The sequence below is a fragment of the Mustela lutreola genome, chromosome 14, assembly GCF_030435805.1.
Source record: "Mustela lutreola isolate mMusLut2 chromosome 14, mMusLut2.pri, whole genome shotgun sequence".
NCBI lineage: Eukaryota > Metazoa > Chordata > Mammalia > Carnivora > Mustelidae > Mustela > Mustela lutreola.
In genome coordinates, this window is record NC_081303.1 from 21,951,675 (window position 1) to 21,970,484 (window position 18,810).

At 35.9% G+C, this 18,810-nt stretch overlaps 1 protein-coding gene across 3 annotated transcripts in view; it reads left to right on the forward strand.

The window, feature by feature from the left end:
- HMCN1 (hemicentin 1) overlaps positions 1-18,810 on the forward strand; it is a 475,982-nt gene that overhangs the window by 379,033 nt on the left and 78,139 nt on the right. For all 3 annotated transcript variants that reach the window (XM_059145201.1, XM_059145202.1, XM_059145204.1), the window contains exons 63-71: positions 531-680; positions 3,398-3,557; positions 5,300-5,424; positions 5,663-5,846; positions 6,433-6,530; positions 7,460-7,738; positions 10,601-10,797; positions 14,585-14,666; positions 16,261-16,397. In XM_059145201.1, coding sequence (XP_059001184.1) covers positions 531-680; positions 3,398-3,557; positions 5,300-5,424; positions 5,663-5,846; positions 6,433-6,530; positions 7,460-7,738; positions 10,601-10,797; positions 14,585-14,666; positions 16,261-16,397 — 1,412 coding nt within the window. The remainder of the gene's footprint in view (positions 1-530; positions 681-3,397; positions 3,558-5,299; positions 5,425-5,662; positions 5,847-6,432; positions 6,531-7,459; positions 7,739-10,600; positions 10,798-14,584; positions 14,667-16,260; positions 16,398-18,810) is intronic.

Below are 18,810 nucleotides of genomic sequence, written 5' to 3' on the forward strand. Positions count from 1 at the left end.
CCCAGGGGTACAGGTCTTTTGTTTTCTTTTGCTTTTAATTCACTAGATTAATAAACCAGCACATTTTCAATACTATGCTTTTAGCTGTGTTTAGTCCAAAATGCCTAATGGACTAAAATATAAACTTACAGAATAGACACATAAGATGGTTATTCATTACATAGAGATTTTTTCTTATTTCCTTTTTAAAAGTAGGCTCTCATTTAAAATGAAAGTATAAAGGACCAACTGTTAAGAAACATATATATTGGGGCACCTGGGTGGCTGAGTTGTCTGAGTGGCTGACTCCTGATTTAAGCTGATTTAAGCTAAGGTCACGGTCTGAGAGTCCCGAGATTGAGCTGCATGTGGGGCTCCAAGCTCAGCCCTCTCTATTCCTCTGCCCCTCCCCCCACTCGTAGGTACTTGCACACTCTGTCTCTCTCAGACAAGTAAATCTTTTTTAAAAAATAGTGTATATTATGACGAATTGTAGAAATGTTAAAAAGACAAGCTTTTTATGTTTTGTTTTGCTTTGTTGTCCCTTCTAGAAAATTCCAACTCACTCGAAGTACATATTTTGTCTGGAGGTAGCAAACTCCAGATCGCTCGGTCTCAGCATTCAGATAGTGGAAACTATACATGCATTGCATCAAATATGGAGGGAAAAGCACAGAAAAATTACATTCTTTCAATTCAAGGTAAGTGGGGTAGGGGGTGGGCCTGGCTGGCTAAGCCAGCAAAGCATGTGACTCTATATCAGGGTTATGAGTTCAGCCCCACCCTGGGCATAGAGCTTACTTAAAATTTTTTTTTAAATATTATTCTTTTTATAATGTTCAGTTAGCCAATATATATAGTACATCATTAGTTTTTGATGTAGTGTTCAAGGATTCTTTCGCTTTTTTAAACCCTACAAGGTATATGGGGTATACTCTGATCTACCTTCAGTTTCTTTATTCTATCCTATCTATAGTACATAATTAGGCTACATCTAGAGATGATTTATAGGGGCACCTGAGTGGCTCAGTCAGTTAGGCATCTGCCTTCAGCTTGGGTCATAATCCCTGGGTCTGGGGATCTACATCCTCTCTCCCTGAGCAGGGAGCCTATTCTCTCTTTTCCTTTTCCTCCAGCTCTGCTCTCTCTCGCTATCTCCTTCTCTCCCAAATGAATCAATAAAATCTTAGACAAAAAAAGAGCTCATTTATAACTGATTCAAAATAACTTTGTTTTAGATTTTTTGGATATTTTTCCCAGTTTTGTTAAGATATAAGCACTGTTTAAGCTTAGGGTTTACAGCTTAATGATGTGACTTACAAAATACCTTTAGATACACAAAAAATATTATCAATTTTTGGTCCTACATTTATCAGTATATTTACATTTTCATGAAAATGATCATACTGTGGAAAAAAGAATAATAGAAATTTCATAATCTCCATTCTTCATGTTTACTGAAATGATTACTTTCTAATAGAATATATTCTATTGAATTATTTATTTTAATCTGGTATAACTTATTTTGAGCTAAGCCTATAGATTTGTTCATGTTTATGTAAGTAAGATTTAATTCATGAAGAACTGTAGTGTGTTCTAACTACAGGTCACAGACTGGGTAAATTTCAAATAAGCATGAATCTTACACTATTTTGGGGTGAGAATAAGGAGAACTAGTTCATCCAACACTTAATTAACTTAATTAACACCTACTACGTTCCAGCATAATATTGAGCACTGGAGGAAGAATTTGCATACTTTTGATTTTCAATAAATCTGATTGTTGTTTTTTTGCCTGGTGTTTAAATTGAAATGGAAGTCTAACTTGAAACTGAGTTGAATGCTAGTTTTTCTAATTTTATTACAGATACTATGAAAAGAATTTCTCATAAATTATAGAAATAACTGTTTTGAGCTCTGCTAAAGCTAACTTCAAAAATATTATTTTTTTCATTTTATTAAGATATAATTGACATATAACATTATATAAGTTTAAGGTGCACAATGTAATGATTTGATAAATATATATATTGCAAAATAAAATTAAAATCCAGCACCTCGGGGCACCTAGGTGGCGCAGTGGATTAAGCCTCTGCCTTTAGCTCAGGTCATGTTCTCAGGGTCCTGGGATCAAGCTCCGCATCAGGCTTTCTGCTCAGCAGGGAGCCTGCTTCCCCCTTTCTCTCTGCCTGCCTCTCTACCTACTTGTGATCTCTGTCTGTCAAATAAATAAATAAAATCTTAAAAAAAAATCCAGCACCTAAAAATTAAAAATACAGAAAAATTGAAATAAGTTTATGGATATTGGTGGTTTCTCTGATTAATGATGCTTTGAGATTTCAAAAGCAAAAAGGGAAAAATAACTATTCAGAGATTGGTTTAATTTTGTTTAATGCATTAATAAAGAGTAAGTACTAACCATGGAGAATGTGGTATGACCAAAAATTTTACCAGACTGTATATGTTTTCATGTCTCAGGACTAGAAAGTTGTGTATGGGGCCTGTCGTAGATTAGCTACTTATTGCAGTATGTCTCATTAAAACTCTCACTGGCTAGAAAATTTAGTAACTCTAAGTTTTGCAAATTTCATAAAATTATTATTACTCTGGATGACTAAGAGGAGATTTGGAGAGGCTGTAAATTGATGTGCTGGTAAATATTTAACAATTGACTGCAGACAAAAAGGTTCTGACTTGTAGCCAATCATTTACCAGTTTCTATGGTATAAACATCCCGACTGTGTCCCACTTCACGCGCCCAACGGGACGTCAGTGAAGATGGTGAGTCGGGAAGATGTGTAAAACTGGGTCTTGTGTGCTGGTGTGAGCTACCTCCAGCACACTACCATAGTTATTTAGAAGAGGAATTCAACTGTGTTTCTGCTTGAAACCATTGTCAATATTTTTATTATACATTATTCTCAATCAAATAATTAAAGTGAAAAACAAAGATGACCAGAAAGAGTATAGAAATGATTGGATCTGGAAATGTACAACAAGCCTATCCATTGTTCAGAATAAACAATATTTAAATTGCCTTATGAAGAGAGAAACAACCAACTTTGATATTTTTCACAGAGATTGATGGCAAGATTTGGAAAAACATTCTCCTGAACTATATTGAGGATTTAATCTTAAAGTGATTCATTTGGCCAGGAAGAGCCCCCATGAAGTAGATTTGTCACTAGCCCAGATGACTAAATAATTGTATCAAGTTCAAATAAAATGAGACTATTGAATTGATTTCTTGACCTTTTCCTCATTTAAAAGTAATTTATAGGGTCATATGAGTTAGATCTTGAACCACAATCTAGGAAAAACGGGAAAAAAATGTCATATTGTTCTATGATTCTGTTTTATTTGTTAGAATTTATAACTCCATGCCTCATTAATGAAAATCTTAATCATTTCCCCAAAGTTCCTCCAAGTATTGCTGGTGCTGAAATCCCAAGTGAAGTCAGCGTTCTTCAGGGGGAAAACGTTGAGCTGACCTGCAATGCAAATGGTATTCCCACCCCACTTATTCAGTGGCTTAAAGATGGAAAGCCCTTAAACAAGAGTGAAACAGAAAGAATCAGGTATGATTTAAATGGATCTTTGCATCATTAATTTTAAGGTACTCTATAATGCTTTAAGCTTCAAATTTCACATGAGTAATACCAAATTCATTGTATTCAGAAAGAAAAAAGATAAAATTTTAAAGAGTTGGACACAGACATTCTCCTTAGTGGTAGAAATTCTCCTATGGTAGAAATGGAGTGTTTAGTTTTGACATTGGAAGATTCTTTTTTTTTAAAGATTTTTTTTTTTTTGAGAGAGAGAGACAGTGTATGTGTGTGTGTGTGTGTGTGTGTGTGTGTGTGTGTGTCTAGGTTTTCCATATGCATCAACACCAATGAGTGAATGAGTGCTTGGCTGATTTTGAAAAAAGAGACAGTACCATCATAACCTCATTCATTCCTTGTAGTGATTTGTCTAAATCCTGTTTTCCACTGACACTTGTTACCCATACAACAAACTACATAGAGATGGAATAACAATATAGTAAGGGCTTTCTGATACTTTCAACAATATATCATATTTAATAACATGATATGGTAGAAATGGAGTGTTTAGTTTTGACATTGGAAGATTCTTTTTTTTTTTTTTTAAGATTTTTTTTTTTTTTTTTTGAGAGAGAGAGACAGTGAGAGAGAGCATGAGCGAGGAGAGGGTCAGAGGGAGAAGCAGACTCCCCATGGAGCTGGGAGCCCGATGCGGGACTCAATCCCGGGACTCCGGGATCATGACCTGAGCCGAAGGCAGTCGTCCAACCAACTGAGCCACCCAAGTGTCCCGACATTGGAAGATTCTAATAAAATAACTATTGTAGGAATACTGTAGAAAGCCATTTAATCTCTTTTTAAAACATAGAAAATTTTGTTCGACAATTAATAGCTTGTGAAGGTAATCAATACTGCAATACTCTTAATTTAAATATCTTTGATCATCTAACTGTATAGTTATTTACTATTATGTAATTCAAGGGAAAAGCACTAGCAATTTGTGGAACATTTTTGCAAAATATACATGTACATAATACTAAGTTGTCACAGTTTAAGTAAGCTATCCTATTCTCATTAAAAATATTACCAAGTCGGGCGCCTGGGTGGCTCAGTGGTTAAGCCGCTGCCTTCGGCTCAGGTCATGATCTCAGGGTCCTGGGATCGAGTCCCGCATCGGGCTCTCTGCTCAGCGGGGAGCCTGCTTCCTCCTCTCTCTCTCTCTGCCTGCCTCTCTGCCTACTTGTGATTTCTCTCTGTCAAATAAATAAATAAATAAATCTTTAAAAAAAAAAAAAATATTACCAAGTCATTTATAGATTTTAATATAGAATGTCTTTTAGTTTCTCATTATAACATTCTTCAAATTTCATACCAGAATTTTTGAATAATTTTCATTTAATCCAAACCTTATATTGGTAACCAAGGAAATAGTATTCTAACTTTGAGAAAAACACATCTTTGATTTGGAAAGGGAAGTTCCAACCTGATTTCATTCATTTCCCATTTTTCTTGTAAGGAAGTGGTTATAAAACAGGAATTTTATCTGGTTCTGTAGAATTTTAGTTGACTGCCTGAAATCTCCATCAGTTTTACTAGCTCTGACTTTAACAGACTTCCATGTACTTCGTGGAAAAGGTATGAACCATTATATATTTAAGATGAAGATGCATTTTATGGTGGCATTTCTCTAAAAAGCACAATAACCCAGAGGAAGTTTTCCAGCTCTTAGCTTCTCATGAATCATCTCAGTGCCTTTATTACGATGTTTCCTGTAGGGTGACTGCGGATGGTAGTACATTAAACATTTATGGAGCTCTCCCATCTAACGTGGGGAAATACACATGCGTCGCTACTAACCCTGCTGGAGAAGAAGACCGAATTTTTAACTTGAATGTCTATGGTAAATATGAAATCTCACTCTCTTTTGATTTTGCTACCTTAGGAACCTATTGGTAGAAATGAAGGTCCAGCAGTAGGTGCCTCAAGCATCTAGTTTGAAAATCTGATGTCAGGGCCGTTTGCTTTTGGGATAAAAAGCAGCAGTATGGACAACTGTAGTTGAAATGATTTGAACTAGTAATGCACACCCTACCCCTCCTCTCTCTCTCTCTCTCTCTCTCATTTTCTGCATGACCTAGTTCCACCTGCAATTAGGGGTAATAAAGAAGAAGCAGAGAAGCTAATGGCTTTGGTGGATACTTCAATAAATATTGAATGCAGAGCCACAGGGACACCGCCACCACAGATAAACTGGCTGAAGAATGGGCTTCCTCTGCCTCTCTCCTCCCACATCCGGTTGCTATCAGGAGGGCAGGTTATCAGGTCAGCTTTTATTAAGTGTGATTTGCTAGACGGACAAAGTCACTGTGCTTATAGGCTTCAACTTTATCTAAACGGTGCTTAAGAAATGTGTTTTCCTTAATTTTTACCATTGTTTGTTTAGTTTTCACTTTCGGTATCTTTTTAGAAGAAGGAGGAAACAACTATAAAATGGAATTATTTTTCTTATTTAAATGCTCGTGTTTTAGTAAATTTGTATAAAATAGGTCTTTCGTAGACAGATGTATCATTCCCATATGTATTTCCAAGAGAAAACTTTCTGTGGCAAAGTGATGATGAACTGCATACTACAGTCATGTGATTTTCATCTTAGCTTCCTTTATTAAGGGATATTAGAAAAATATTCACTCTTAAATTATGTTCTATTTTTAATGGCTTGCTCTCTGTTCCTAATCAGCTTTGTGGAACAAATTGCATTGCAGGCATCTGTATTTTTGATGCATCGTTACACACTTCATAACTAAAGTTTCCCAGCATTAGCCATAATCTGTGTATAAATCAGAAATATTTTCTTTGTATATGTTGAATGGTGTTAAATTGTGAATGATTGGGTCAAACTGTTTTTCAGGATTGTGAGAGCTCAGGTGTCTGATGTTGCCATGTACACCTGTGTGGCCTCCAACAGAGCTGGGGTGGATAATAAGCATTATAGCCTTCGAGTTCTTGGTATGTCTCCAAGATGATCATAGTACTTTACAATATTAAGCAACAGGCTTATATTTAGATATTGACTTGTCAGAAAGAACTAGTGAAATAGGATCTTGCTAACTAGGAAACAATGTGTTTTCTCCCAAAGGGCCCGTACGTATTGGAACATACTGTCTGCTCAAATACCCTTCTAACCTGGAGTTTTGCCTTAAGTCAAATCTAAATTTTTAAAAATAACATTTTAATCCAGATGCATGGACCAGTCTTTTCATACAAAGAGAAAGTTCAGACTATTTTCTAATAATATTAGTGGCTCATTTTGAGTATTTAAAATATGCATGAATATGCGTATGTGTGTGTGTGTGTGTGTGTGTGTGTAGACAGAGAATTAAAAACATTCCATTTCTGAAATATTAAGGTTTAATAGTCCAAATTTCTAAATCCCCAAGTACATCTCAGAACAGTTGAGTAACTATTTACTATAGTCTACAAATTAATTTTTTGGATTATATAAAACTTACTCTAGAAACTGGTATTATCTTCTTTATCCTACATACAACAGTTGAGAATATACTTCTGAAACTATAATATACATTGTAACAAATTAAAGAGACAAACCTAAAAAGTTAAAAAATGACCAAAACTTAAAGCTCGTTTGAATTTTATATACTCTACAAGAAAACCATCCTGAGGTTTTGTTGCTAATATTTTGGAACATTAATAATGTTACATTAATAATGTATCTAATACCTGTTTTTATAAAACAATCAGCAATTATTTATATGCTATCTTAAATTCTGTATTTTAAAATAAATAAATAAATAATAAATAAAATAAATCATAGAAACACTATAGAACTACCTGAACAATTAAAAAATTTTTTTAATCTAAATTGGTCTCAAATTAGAATAGATGTGTAAATTTTACCCGTTTTGTTTTCTGTGTAGTGCCACCAAATCTGGACAATGCAATGGGAACAGAAGAAATCACAATAGTCAAGGGTAGTTCTACCTCCATGACATGCTTTACAGATGGAACCCCAACTCCCAGGATGTCCTGGCTTAGAGATGGCCAGCCTCTGAATCCTAATACCCGTCTGAAGATAAGCACTCAAGGAATGGTTCTTCAGCTCGACAAAGCAGAGACTGAAGATTCAGGAAAGTACATCTGCATTGCCTCAAATGAAGCTGGAGAAGTCAACAAACACTTTATCCTGAAGGTCCTGGGTACGTAAACGTTTAATAGTTGGGAAACAAGTAATAATATTTAGTAAGTAAGTGTAATTTTTAGAATCACTTGCTATGGGGATAAATTTGTAAAAATTTCATTGTATTTCATATTTCTGTTTTGTAATTTACCTAGGTTTACTCTTACCTTAACCTTAAACTTCTGTTTTTCTTGCTGAGTGAGATGTCTGGAGATAGGCAGTAGTTATGCTGGTTAACCAGCTCGGATATTTACAGTTCTCTTGACTTTTACATCATGGTTGGTCAGTGATCGTGCATTGCCTGGTGACCCCCAGCATCACTAGATGCAACAGCAGAGCAGAAAAAAGAGGAAAGGTGAAGAGTTGCCTCTATAAGGACTATCTTAGGGGACCTACAAAAACACTCCCATATACATGTCATTGAACAGAATCTTCACGGACCACTCCATCTACCAACTAATACTGAGAATAGGAAATGGATTTTTTTAGCACACTGACAACCCCAACAAAATTGGGATCTGTTAAGGTGAAAGAAACAAATAGGGGTAGGTACCTAAAAGCAGGAAATAGGTGATATTAGTCCAAGTAAATAGCATTGTAGCTCGTCCAGTAATGGAGCTAAGAGGAAAAAATGTATTTGGAAATAATTGCAGGTAGAAGTATTGGGACTTCCTTGTGGATTTGGTTATAGGGTAGTAATGAAGAAGATATCAAGGATGGCTCTGAGTTTCTGGCATATATGACTGTTGATTGGTAGATCCATCTCATAAATGCAGGAAATGTGGAAAGGGACGAGGTTTTGAGGAATAAGGTAATAGGTGTTTTTCTGAATCCATGTTAAAATTTGAAATAGTGTCCAAATATTCCACTGGAGATATTAATCTGATAATTGCATTTGTGGATTTCCAGCTCAGAAGACAGAGATAAGCTAAAAACATGAGTTCTGTAGTCATCAGAGTATATACACCTCCTACTCTGTCCAAAGTATATGACATATGGACAAGACACGGAATAAAATAGTTTGTAGTCACTTAAATTGACATCTATCTGTAAGATCTGATGAGGGTTTGAATCAGATGGGAATATGTTGTTTCTATTATTGCTAATGTTGTTGTTTTAAATCTAGTGACTATAAGCTTTGAGGATAAAGACCATGCCTAATTGATCTGTGTATCCGTAGTGATCAAAACATGGTAAATAACTAATAAATGGAAGGAATAAGGAATTGACTTTGGTCAAATGGAGAATCAGATAAGTGCTTTTGAGTGATATGAACAACATGCTTTGGGAATTTAAATGGAGAGAAATTTTATTGTTAGTGTTGAGAGAAACAAGAAAGGATTTACAGTTTTTATAAATGAATTTAATGACATTGATGTGACCTTCATAGTACTTGAACATGTTCAGTTAGGGGATGGGACTATTGGAAGTTATAGCAGTAGAAGGAATAACATTAGTCAAGTCACAGAGCAAAAAGAGACTGGACTTGCTGAGGGACAGAAGTAGTTGAATTTGGTGCCTAGGTTACTTAAGTATATTAAAAGTACATAATTTTATAAAGATAGAGACCTATTGCAAAAGCTTTGGAAGCCATGATGAAGAGTTTTTATTTAACTCAATAAGCAACATGGAAACACTGAAATCCTTCAAGCAAGAAATCTTGGATCATTCTAAAATGCATTTAAGAAAATGGTCATAAGATGAATGAAAAAAAAGAAGTCATGTGGGTCAGTGGTTAAGAAACTCTGACTTCTTAATTATAATCTGGAAAGGAATATTAGATTTAAGGAAAATAAGGACCATAGGTGGAGTTGTTTGTTTTGTTCTTGTTTTTGTTTTTGTATTTTAGTAAGCAGGTTTTAATAATAATCCCAACAGCTATAGTAGACATTGTAGTAACAATAACTCTTTAAAAAATCTTTAATTATAAAATATATTGAGAAACATAAATTGTAGTTTATAGATTATCTCATTGGATGCTCACAGTAATCCTATTGTTAAATAATAGTGCTATTCTTACTTTAGAGGTTTGCCTAAATCCACTAAGCTAATAATTATTAGAACCAGGATTCAAATTCAGGCTCTGCTGTGAACCTCTGTTGTAAACTATATTCCTGATTTAAAAAAAAAAAAAAAAAAAATTCTAATCCTTGGAGCTGTCCAACAGCTATTTTGGCTTGCCTGGTGAAATAGTAAGCTGGAAATGTTCATAGAAAACTTGAATGATCATTGTATGAAAAGTCTGTTTTAAATGGATTCCTAAACTTGAGAATATTTGGACTAAGGAATATTAATGTTTCCAAGTGTTTAGATTCTTTAACATCCTCTTGAGAAAGGTAATTTAGAAATATAAATAACAAAAAAGGAAATTATTTCTGCCCAGACATAACAAATGTGTTTTACACAGCAATAGTCTCCAAATGTAACTATTTTCTCTTCTGCTTAGTCATTGTTTCCTCTTAAAGTGCCGCATAGAAAAGATGATTGCAGAATTCCACAGCATTTGCCTGTTGCTTTTGTAGAAATAATAGCTACAATATCTCTCTTTAAAAAATGGTATAAGATGAGCTTAGTTTTTATTGTTCCCCAGTCTTGGCAGTTAGGTGAGGCTGTTCTAGCTGAATCCCCACTGCTGAGCTATAATTGCCTGGGACTGGCTTGCCTTTTCCTTCATGATCTCGGATAGACGTGAGCCATCCCTTTTTAAATAGTGCCAGTGACAAATGGTAATAACATCTAGGAATGATCATTTTGGTATTTGACCAATTTATATTATATGAACATAAATTTGAGATGAATTTCCTCTTAAGTTTTCCTAATTAGCAGTAATGTATCAAACAGCAAGTTTATTTTGTTGTTCTTTTTAATTCCCTTTAAACAGAACCACCTCATATCAATGGATCAGAAGAACCTGTAGAGATTTCAGTGATTGTTAATAATCCACTTGAATTTACCTGCTTTGCTTCTGGAATCCCAACTCCTAAAATCACCTGGATGAAGGACGGACGGCCCCTCCCACAGACAGATCAGGTACAAACTCTTGGAGGTGGAGCCGTGCTTCGAATATCTAGTGCTCAGGTAAGCGTTGAAGTCAAAAAAAGTTATTTTATCCTGGCTTACACTTCTCACTTGCTAATATAGGCACAATGGAGAAATGATTTTTTTGAGTCCAAATAGATCATAAGATCCCTCTCTCTAACCTTAACAAGGGTAGATTGGTGCTGTGGTATGCGTGCTTGGATAGACTAAGAGAAGCAGTGGAAGTATCATATGAAACTTGGAAGAAGCAAGACCCTTTAATTTTTGCAAGTTTTTTCAAGGGGCCGTAAGAGAGTATTTTCCCAAGTTCTTAATTTGTGCCATGTAGCTCTTTAAGAACTGGAGAAAAGCTGTTCAACATATATACAGATGAGGCCTCAAAGAGAAATTTTGGTCTCCAGAATTAACTAGCAGACATAAAAATCTGAAGAGATGCAATTTTTCAAACACTCAATTCAGTAAAATTGTTCTTATAGTTTGTGTTTAAGGAAATTCATCAGAAACGTAAATATATTAAAGAGACATGTGTCTGGGATGCCTCACCGTAGTAATCCTCTGTTTTACTCACAATGACGAATCTTACATTATGGATATTCTCCATCTGTGCCCTGATAACCTTGTCTGTAACTTTGGGATAAAAATAGTAATAATACCTTATTACTCCACTTGAGGATTTAAAAGATCATTTAAGATGATATGCTTAGGTGCACCTGGGTGGCTCAGTGGGTTAAGCCTCTGCCTTCAGCTCAGGTCATGATCCCAGAGTCCAGGGATCAAGCCCCGCGTTGGGTTCTCTGTGCGGCAGGAAGCCTGCTTCCCTTCTTCCTCTCTCTTTGCCTGCCTCTCTGCCTGCTTGTGATCTCTGTCTGTCAAATAAATAATTAAAACTTAAAAAAAAAAATAAAGATGATATGCTTAGAACAGTGCCACAGGCACTGTTAAATAGAGTTAGAATGGTTTCTCCTGCTGCTATTGTTAGGATAACCATCACCCCTTTAAACATGGAATAACAAATTATTTAATTATATTCTGTGTGCATTTTCACTGAGGAAAGAGGAAGGAAAGGGACCTGAAAAAAGAGAGCTAAGGGCTATGACTTGTCTACTGTGTCCATCCTGTGTACGGCTCTGGGCTCTGTCACACCGGTGACTCTCGTGACAACCCTGTGAGTCGGTCTTCACCTCCATTCTACACAACCAGAAACAGGCACAGAGAGATCAAGTACTTGCCGGCCAAGGACTCACCACTGTTCAGTGACAGAGCTGGGTCTCCATCCTTCTTCGGCTTCAGAGACCTAACCAGTGGAACTCAGCACGTTCCCTGTTTCTCATATCAAGGAGAACACGCCTTCCATTCCCCTCTTTCCTCTCTGTCAAACATTGCAGTAGCTCTGAGAAAACTGGGGTTAGCTGTCAAACCCCTTACTGAATGAAAACCCTCAAATGTTATAATTTCAACCGATAAAAAAGGAGCCCAAAGAATTTTTTTTTTAAAGATTTTATTTATTTATTTGACAGGCAGAGATCACAAGTAGGCAGAGAGAGAGAGAGAAAGGAGGAAGCAGGCTCCTGGCTGAGCAGAGAGCCCAATGCGGAACTTGATCCCAGGACCCTGAGATCATGACCTGAGTTGAAGCAGAGGCTTAACCCACTGAGCCACCCAGGCGCCCCGAGCCCAAATAATTTTTTTACATAAGGAGACAGGGAACTGTGTGGAATAGAATTATAAATACCAAAGAATAATGATAAAGAAAGCTTAAAAGGAAGATTAAGGCCCCATCATAGTAAGTCTTAAATGGAAACATTATATAGTTGGGTTTAATTAACAAAAGGAGACAAAGATCACATTATTAGATGGTGACCCACAGGAGGTAGCTATTGTGGAGAATACAAACATAATACCTAAAACATGTCTCAGCCTTCGAGAAGTTTCTGGTTGTCTAGGGGATATAAAACTAAACACATGACAAAATTAAGAAGAGAAATAGTAAGAAAATAATTCTTAAATATTTTAGAAGTGGAAAATTAAATATCATCAAGTCCCAAGACTGACCTTGGTTCCTCTACTCCTGTGTCTTCAGGGCATCTTGTACATTATACATTATATTTCACTTATTACATTATATTTCACTTATTGGGACTCTGTCTTCTCGTGTATGTGTCTGTAACATACAGTTATGCCTGACACATATTGGAAGCTTTGCAAATTCTGAATTGTGTGGTAGAGACAGGAGTTTCCTAAAGTATCTTCCATCAAACACTAGTTCTTTTTTAAAAAAATTTATTTATTTATTTGAGAGAGAGAGAGAGTGTGTGTGTGTGTATGAGAAAGGGAAGGGTCAGTGGGAGAAGCAAGCTCCCTGACGAGCAGGGAGCCGGATGCGGGACTCGATCCCAGGATCATGACCTGAGCCGAAGGCAGCCGCCCAACCAACTGAGCCACCCAGGTGCCCCCAAATACTAGTTCTATGAGTTATTCCAATGGGGGAAATTCTGTGACTGAATAGAATTGGAAAACTTTATATACTATATCTTTCTCTCCTCTGTGAGCCATAGTACGTGTCCAAAATACTGCCAAATACTACTCTAGAGAAATTCAATTAACTATAACTTTTGTGACACCCTATGAACAGAACACAGTCTAGAAAATATAGCTACCAGTGATGACTGTAGGCATACAGAAAGGCACAAATTATCAGGAAGTATTTATTGGAGGAGGCAAGATTTAAGAGTAGACATGAATGATGGTTCAAATTTGGTTAAGTCAAAACAAGTGGAGAGGACAATATTACTTGGGAATAAAATGAGTTGATTGAGAAAAGTTGAGTTTTAAAGGCTCTCAACATATGATGGGAAACACAGAAATTATTTTCTAGGCCTCAGTACATTATTTTAAACTCTTAATAGAAGGACTGTGCAAGTGCCATTCTTCTTAAAGTTGAATTGAAGTATTTTTGCAAACATACTAGTCTTAAATTTTTTTGAAGGAGGTTTTGCAGCCTACCAAAAAGTTTTTCCATACCTATAAATTCGGTTTTGAATGTAAGAATTTAAAAATTCACAATATTCTAAGAATGTTCAAGTAGTAAAATAAATGAAAACAGGATTTTTCTGCTTTTCCAAAAGAAATTTTTTTCACAGAAGTAAGATCATCTGTTTTCCAGAGTATATTTTATGCATACATAAGCATGGGCTGTGTCTACACAATGTCAAACATATGAAGGAGGACTAACACTTGCAGTGGAAACTATGCATAGGGTTTTTAAAGAAATGTTTCTGGTTTTAGTCAGGTAATAGTAAACCATGCTGTCAGTCTGACACAATTTACAGCCAGATTATAGAATGTAGCTCTTTTGTTTCACCACATTTACCAAAGACGCATTCAAAATATGGTATTAATGTACTTTAAGTAACCTGATATTTTATTTGTTTATTTAATAAATTGTATTTCATTTTCTTCAGGAAGATGCCAGGTGAACTTTTAAGTCTACCTTTATGTCCATGAATGCTTATTTGTTCAATAACCATTGTGTGTCTCGTCTGTGACTTCTGGTGCTAGGTCCTATATATATACTTGCATTTTCTGAGATCATTAAATATACCTAACCTGCAAACATTTTGAGATCAAATATTGAAACTCTCTTAAAACATAGCTTAGCAGAGAGCTAATCACAAATGTGAAAACAGTTTATTAAATTTGATTTGTTGTGCTATCTTCATGATACCTTGTTTTGTGGGAGACTTTATATTCATTCTAGTGAATACTTATTCTCTTCATGAAACCTGATGTATTAACATTGTGTAATTCACTTATTTGGATTTTGCAGGTGGAGGATACAGGAAGATATACATGTCTGGCGTCCAGTACTGCAGGAGATGATGATAAAGAATATTTAGTGAGAGTGCATGGTAAATTGGGCAAAATATCCTGCCATCTATCATATACTAACACCTATCTAGAAGCCATAATTGATGGAACATGGGGAAACTCCCTAGCAAACCATAAGATATGTTTATGTATAAGGAAATATGTATTTTGTAAATCTGATTCTTATATCTGGCTGATCAAATGCTTTTTGGAAATACCTCTGGACTTTCTGACTCATTTATTTTGTTTCTGCACAAATAATTCATAGTTCTTTATTTAAAAAAATAATAGACTAAAAATTACAGTAAAGAAGAAAATATATCAGGGCACCTGGGTGACTCAGTGGGCTAAAGCCTCTGCCTTTGGTCAGAGTCCTGGGATCGAGCCCCACATCGGGCTCTCCGCTTGACAGGGAGCCTGCTTCCCCCTCTCTCTCTGCCTGCCTCTCTGCCTACTTGTGATCTCTGTCTGTCAAATAAATAAATAAAATCTTTAAAAAAAAAAAAAAAGAAAGAAAGAAAAAGAAAATATATCACCTAGTCTCATTACACAAAGGCTTTTTTGCATACAAATGTGTTGTCACAGAAATGTACCCTACAGCATATAGTATCAGACATGTTTTTCATCTCTCTTAATGGTTTAATAAACATGTTTTCATGTCAAAAAACATATCTTTATAACATTTTTTAGTGATGGCCCAGTATCCCATTTTATGAATATGCTATCATTTATTTAATCCATTCCCGATTTTTGGATATTTAAGCTGTTCTTGCATTTTCGCCAGTATGAGGAATACTGTTATAGACATCTTTGTGCATACATATTGGCCTATCAGCCTGTCCCCTTAATTCTTTTATTTTGATAAAATTCTGTAGGTACACTTGCTTGATTACACAAACACACATACACATTAAAAGCTTCAAGATTTATTGCCAAACTACCTTCTAGAAAAGTTGGGCCAATTAGACTCAGGTCAATATTATTTCAACATAGAGATAAAAATTACCCTTTATTGAAAGGAACATTTAAAAAACCAAACAGAAATTACTTATTTCATTGTCATAGCCTGGATGACTAGGCAGTGCAAATTGTCTATAATTTAGGTGCCTCCCTTCCTCCCATGAGCCCTACACACAAATTAGACCTTGCCATTAATTGACATGTAAATTCTGTATATAAAAGTCACATTAAAAAGATATATTTCTGAATATTATGAAAGTGTCTACATTTCTCTATATTATGATGGAACAGTCCCTGATTTAGTAGTTTGGAAATTTGATGTTCAGAGAAAATTCATACCAGATGTGGAACCTGGACAAGAAATCCCTTTTTTGTGCCTTAGTTTCTTTACCTGTTAAATGGTGATGATGTTGTGATTATATTACTTAGCCTGTCATTCATGTGACTGTTGGAAGAATTTCATTACTTTATATATGTGAAAGTACCGAGTAAGACTTTTTAAAAAAAGTCTACTACGGGTAACCATTTGTACGATAAATTGAACAAGTAATATCTTAAGTTTATGCCTCTAATTTTGTATAACAGAAGCAACACTTGTTGAAAATGTAAGATGATTCAGATCATTTTTATATCTTGTTTATTGAAAGCCTCTGACATGTTTTTTCTCATACCCAGTACCCCCTAATATTGCTGGAACTGATGAGTCCCAGGATTTCACTGTGTTACGGAACAGACAAGTGACATTGGAATGCAAATCAGACGCAGTGCCCCCACCTGTAATCACCTGGCTTAAAAATGGAGAACGGTTACAGGTAAGTCTTGCTATGTTCCAAAAATCTATTTTGAAGGGAAAAAAAACCCAGCTGTAGAGTTTTTGGTAGGTAGACAAAACCAAACAACGCCAGGCTACTATTATTTGACATTGGAAGGGTGAGCCAGGGTCTTTGAGTCAGCCTTCTTTTCTCAACCTGTACTGGGGTAGTTATTAACTAGTTATGGGTCAAAAGATAGGTATTCTGATTCAGACACTCTGTAAATGTATCTCCTGGAGCCCATGGATTAAAACTGGATTTGAAACACTCAGCTGTTTCTTGAGAAGGAAGAAATCATCCAACTCTCCAAAGAAAAAACTTCTTACTGAATTTTTCTGGAAAAAACTGGGGCCCAAGGAGGGACCCCCAGGATCTATGTGATACCTTGGATACCAGGAATATAGAATTGGAATCCTTGAAAAACACACTTAGCTCTCTAGAGCTTCCCAAGCTCATGGAGTGTCTGTCTGCCATGACAGTGTGTCACAGCACGGGATCCTAAATAGTCTTTTAGGGTTGGCTCAAAGCCTTGACTTTGAATGCTCTGATTGTTCTTATCCTAGTACTTATGCTTTTTCACCTCCTTTTGTTCTTCCTAATCCTGTTTATATAACCTGTGGGTGTTACACTGTGCCTAATTATAAAAGAAGATTAAGTCCCCTAACACCTAAGGCAGAAGGACTTCCACGACCACCAAACCATACCGAAGGACTAAAACCAGAGTGGATTCTGAGAGTTATTTACATGCCAGATTATTGTTATCACTTAACCTTCCTGTGCCTCAGTTTCTCTATTTGTTCTACCCCTACTATAACGGTGGACACTATAATTGCTACTGGGAGTAGATGTGACCCTTGAGGAGCTCACAGACTACTTCAAAAGACATAGAAGTACATCAAAGATTAGAGCATGGAGATGACTCACATGTTAGAGTGAGGTACAGCATTTTATGAAAACAGAGGAGCAAGTAACTGAGACTGCAGGGTAAGGAAAATTCAGGGGAGCCTCTTGGAAAGCACAAGATCAGTTTTAGATGATGGGTAGATGCTGGGTAAGAAAGAAGAAGGGGATTCTAATCACAGGTAATTGCATCTACAAAGCCCTTACAGGAAAAGGAATGCTGCTCTAGCAGGAATTGCTAAGTATCTTAATGTGGCTGAAGTAGGCCTTGATTAAAATCCTTTGATGATTCCCCACAGATTTCAGGGATCAGGTTAAACTACCCCACTTAGCTCACAAGACCTTTCATGTTCTTATTTTTTCTCCACAGTTATATCTTCCGTGTGTCCATTTCAGACAAAACCATTAGGTGTTCAGAGGCACCTGGGTGGGGCAGTCAGTTAAGCGACTGGCTCTTGGTTTTGGCTCAGGCCACTATCTCAGGGTTATGGGACTGAGCCCCACGATGGGCTGTGCCCCCATTGCAGAGTCTGCTTAAGATTCTCATCCTCTCCCCTTCCTTCTCCCTAACTCCCACTCACATGCATATGCACTCTCTCTCTCTCTCTTACAAAAAAAAAAAAAAAACTAAAAAAACAAAAAACTATTAGTTGTTCATAGAGACTGAGTGAATGTTTGGTGATGGACAAGTTTGGGCTAATCCCTGCTATGATCAAGTGATGTTAGTACTGGCACAGGGTGAGTTCAACAGTAATGAAAAAAGACATGAGTTCAGTTTCAGATATTTTAAGTTTGAATTACCAATATAGTATCCAAGTGGAGATTCTAAAAAGTACTGAGAAATACTGGTCCCTATTTCATCAAAAATGTCTTTGATGTGATAATCTTCCATGGTATGAACAATTGTTAAATCTGTAGGTTTGTATGAAGTTGACCAGGAAGCTTCCAGTATGAGATAACCTGTAAATGAAAACAGAGTCTAAGGCAATAATAATAATAATAATAATAATAATAATACTTATAAGGTGAGCAAAGGAAGAAGAAAAGAAGATCAGAACTGAGAGGGAGGACTCAGAGACATAGAATTAAGTTTAGGAGACATTGGTGCACTAAACACCAAGGAAAAGAGAGGAAGTGGTTAAGAGTCCATTAAGATGAAAATTAAATTGTGTCCATGGTTGTAGCAATACACAGAAGTGATTAAAGATCAGAAGAATTGTTCTTCAGTGGAGTGATCAAAGGAAAAGATAAGTTACAGTTGTTGTGGGTGTTAAGGAAGAAGAAAGAATGGAAATAATTATGGCATATTCTTTTTTTTAATTTTTTAATTTTTTTTATTAACATATAATGTATTATTAGCCCCAGGGGTACAGGTCTGTGAATCGCCAGGTTTACACACTTCACAGCACTCACCCTAGCACCTACCTTCTCCAATGTCCATAACACATATTCTTGAAATATAAAAGAGATTTTATAGGTTTATTTACTGAAAGAAAGCAACTGAAGATATAGG